The following is a 2,500-nucleotide window of genomic DNA, read 5'->3' as shown; positions in this document are numbered from 1 at the left end:
ACCTATTCATTATACCTTACTGGGAATCAAGCAAATATAGATTTAGAATATTTTAAACTATGTGCTGGCAGCATCATAGATTAAAAGATTGAATTTATATCTTTTAATTATGAGAGAGTTTCCGTGTGGCAAGATCGGATAGCAGAGTGAAAATAAGATTGCAGTTGCAATACCGAACAAGATGGTGTGCTGGATCTATCTATCTTATTTTATTTTATTATTATTATTATTATTTTACTCTCGTTTGTCACTTCAAGACCTTATCATGTTTTTTTGTTTTTTTTGTTTGTTTGTTTTTTTTTTTCCTCTTGAGCGGTTTTCCTTTGCTTTTTCTTACTTTTTCACATGGCAAAGTTTCTTTAGACTTTATGCACATTTATCTCAATTATATATATATACATATATATATATATATATATATATGTGTGTGTGTGTATGTGTGTGTGTGTGTGTGTACATATATATATATGTATATATATGTGTATATATATGTAAATATATATATATATATATATATCATTTGGTTGTTTGTCAGTTTAGCGGCTATTTATTCGTCTGATGACAATACAATTTGATTTCATTTCTTTTTAATTTTCGTGTACACGTTACTGGGTATCTGTATATATATATATATATATATATATGCGCGCGCGCGCGCGTGTGTGTGTATGTACACGGTACATATGTATATATAAAGATATATATATATGCATATATATATATATATATATGTACGTGTGTGTATGTATATACATATATATATGTATATATTTCTATGTGTGTGTGTGTGCCTCTGTGTATGTATGTATACATAAACACAAACAAATTCAAGCTTGAATTTTTGTCTACACAACACGGCCTTATGCATCCCACCGTATGATAACTAGGTTTTACACATAGAAACAAAACTACCGATTCTTTCATTTATTTCCAAGAGTGGAAAGATGTCATTGTCTGCAGGACACCCAAGGACTGCCGCGCGTGTTAGCAGTCCCGGAGGAGCCTGCCGAAGGTGAGGCCGCTCAGGGCTTGACGCCGGTCTTCTGTTCGATCCAGTCCAGGTAGTAGTGGACGCGGGTGAAGGCGGCGGGGTAGCCCTTCTCACAGCCGGCGGAGGAGCCGAAGGAGGTGATGCCGTAGGTCATGCCGTTGAGGTTGAGGGGGCCGCCAGAGTCACCCTGTGGAAGGTCGATGGTGCGAGTGTTAGAGGAATTAAGAGACAAAGGGAATGGCGGGCATCTTACGGCTCAGCATTGTTCTGAATTCACTCACGTTGCATGTGCTCTTGCCGCCAGTGCCGTCAATGCAGACGACGCCGTCGCCGACGATGCCGTACACGGAGTTGCACTCGTCGTTAGTCATGACGGGGACGTTCACTTGACGGAGGACGTCGGAGATACCGCTGGCAGCTGTTAGGCGTAAAGGAGGCACATGGTGAATATTCACCATAGATACACAATTTGGATTTTCTTGTTTTTCTTTCTCGATTTTGTTTGTTTGTTTGTTTTGGCATCCTCACAATTGGCATAAGTGTTGAACATGGAGGGTGAAAGAGTTGTTACTTACAGTCAGAAGGGCGGCCCCAGCCCGTGGGGGTGACGGTGGTTCCCACAGACACGTCGCTGGAAGGCAGTCTGACGGTCTTGATGTTTGCTGTCACAGGGAAAAGGAATTCAATGTGAAATAAGAAGCAACTGGTCGAAGTGTAATATGACGGACGAGAATGGACAAAACATGTTTTCATGATACGTTTTGAATGTTGTAATTACAGTTAGTTGAAACGGGACTGGGCAGCTTGATGAGGGCAATGTCGTTGGTGAGGAGCCAAGAGTTCCAGTTCTCGTGAGTGAAGAAGTCGGTGGAGACAATGGAGACCTGGCTGGCTTCGTTCTCGCGAATGTTGTGGGCGCCCAGCACTACCTCGACGAAGCCGGCGCTGGAAAGCATTGGGTGTGGATAGCAATTAGTGCATGAACGGCACTTGGAAAACTTATGTTTTTCAGTGGCGAGGCACGAACAGTTACCCCGTTAGGGTTATACAAGCTAACTTACCCGTCCATGCAGTGAGCGGCCGTGAGGACCCACTCGTTGGAGATGAGGGAACCGCCGCAGAAATACATGTCGTCGATGAAGAGAGCCGCCTGATGGGGCCACGAGTGGGGAGTGGCCTCAACGCCACCCACGATGCGGGGTGTGGCTGCAGAAAGAGAAATTCCGTAGAAACATTGAGTTTAATGATCCCAAGAATCTACGTGCCATTAACAGCGAATAAAATTGTCCCAAGACTCGGCTTCCCTGTAATTTAGTTCCAAAAGAACTTGAGGCCCTACCGTTGACGTGGATGCGAGGATCCACGAGGGGCCTCGGGGATTTCCAGTGCCATGGCTTCCCCGCGGCGGGGTTTCCGCTCTGAAAGACACAAGAACGATTGGATGTATGGATCAAATCATTATGTAAAAAGCTTTGAGTAAAGTGAGTTATTGCAACACCGATCCATTTA

The 2,500-nt window shown here is 43.3% G+C and overlaps 1 protein-coding gene across 1 annotated transcript in view; it reads right to left on the bottom strand.

The window, feature by feature from the left end:
* Positions 1–909: 909 nt before the first annotated feature.
* LOC125037331 (chymotrypsin BI-like) overlaps positions 910–2,500 on the bottom strand; it is a 1,829-nt gene continuing 238 nt past the window's right edge. The window contains exons 2-7 of the mRNA XM_047630422.1: positions 2,331–2,409; positions 2,053–2,197; positions 1,770–1,936; positions 1,567–1,653; positions 1,273–1,409; positions 910–1,178 (exon numbers count right to left, since the gene is read on the bottom strand). Of these exons, the coding sequence (XP_047486378.1) occupies positions 1,023–1,178; positions 1,273–1,409; positions 1,567–1,653; positions 1,770–1,936; positions 2,053–2,197; positions 2,331–2,409 (771 nt within the window). The 3' untranslated portion in view covers positions 910–1,022. The remainder of the gene's footprint in view (positions 1,179–1,272; positions 1,410–1,566; positions 1,654–1,769; positions 1,937–2,052; positions 2,198–2,330; positions 2,410–2,500) is intronic.

Source organism: Penaeus chinensis, chromosome 23 (genome assembly GCF_019202785.1).
Source record: "Penaeus chinensis breed Huanghai No. 1 chromosome 23, ASM1920278v2, whole genome shotgun sequence".
NCBI lineage: Eukaryota > Metazoa > Arthropoda > Malacostraca > Decapoda > Penaeidae > Penaeus > Penaeus chinensis.
Note: the sequence above shows the minus strand (reverse complement) of the source record. Positions and strands in the feature narration are given on the sequence as shown.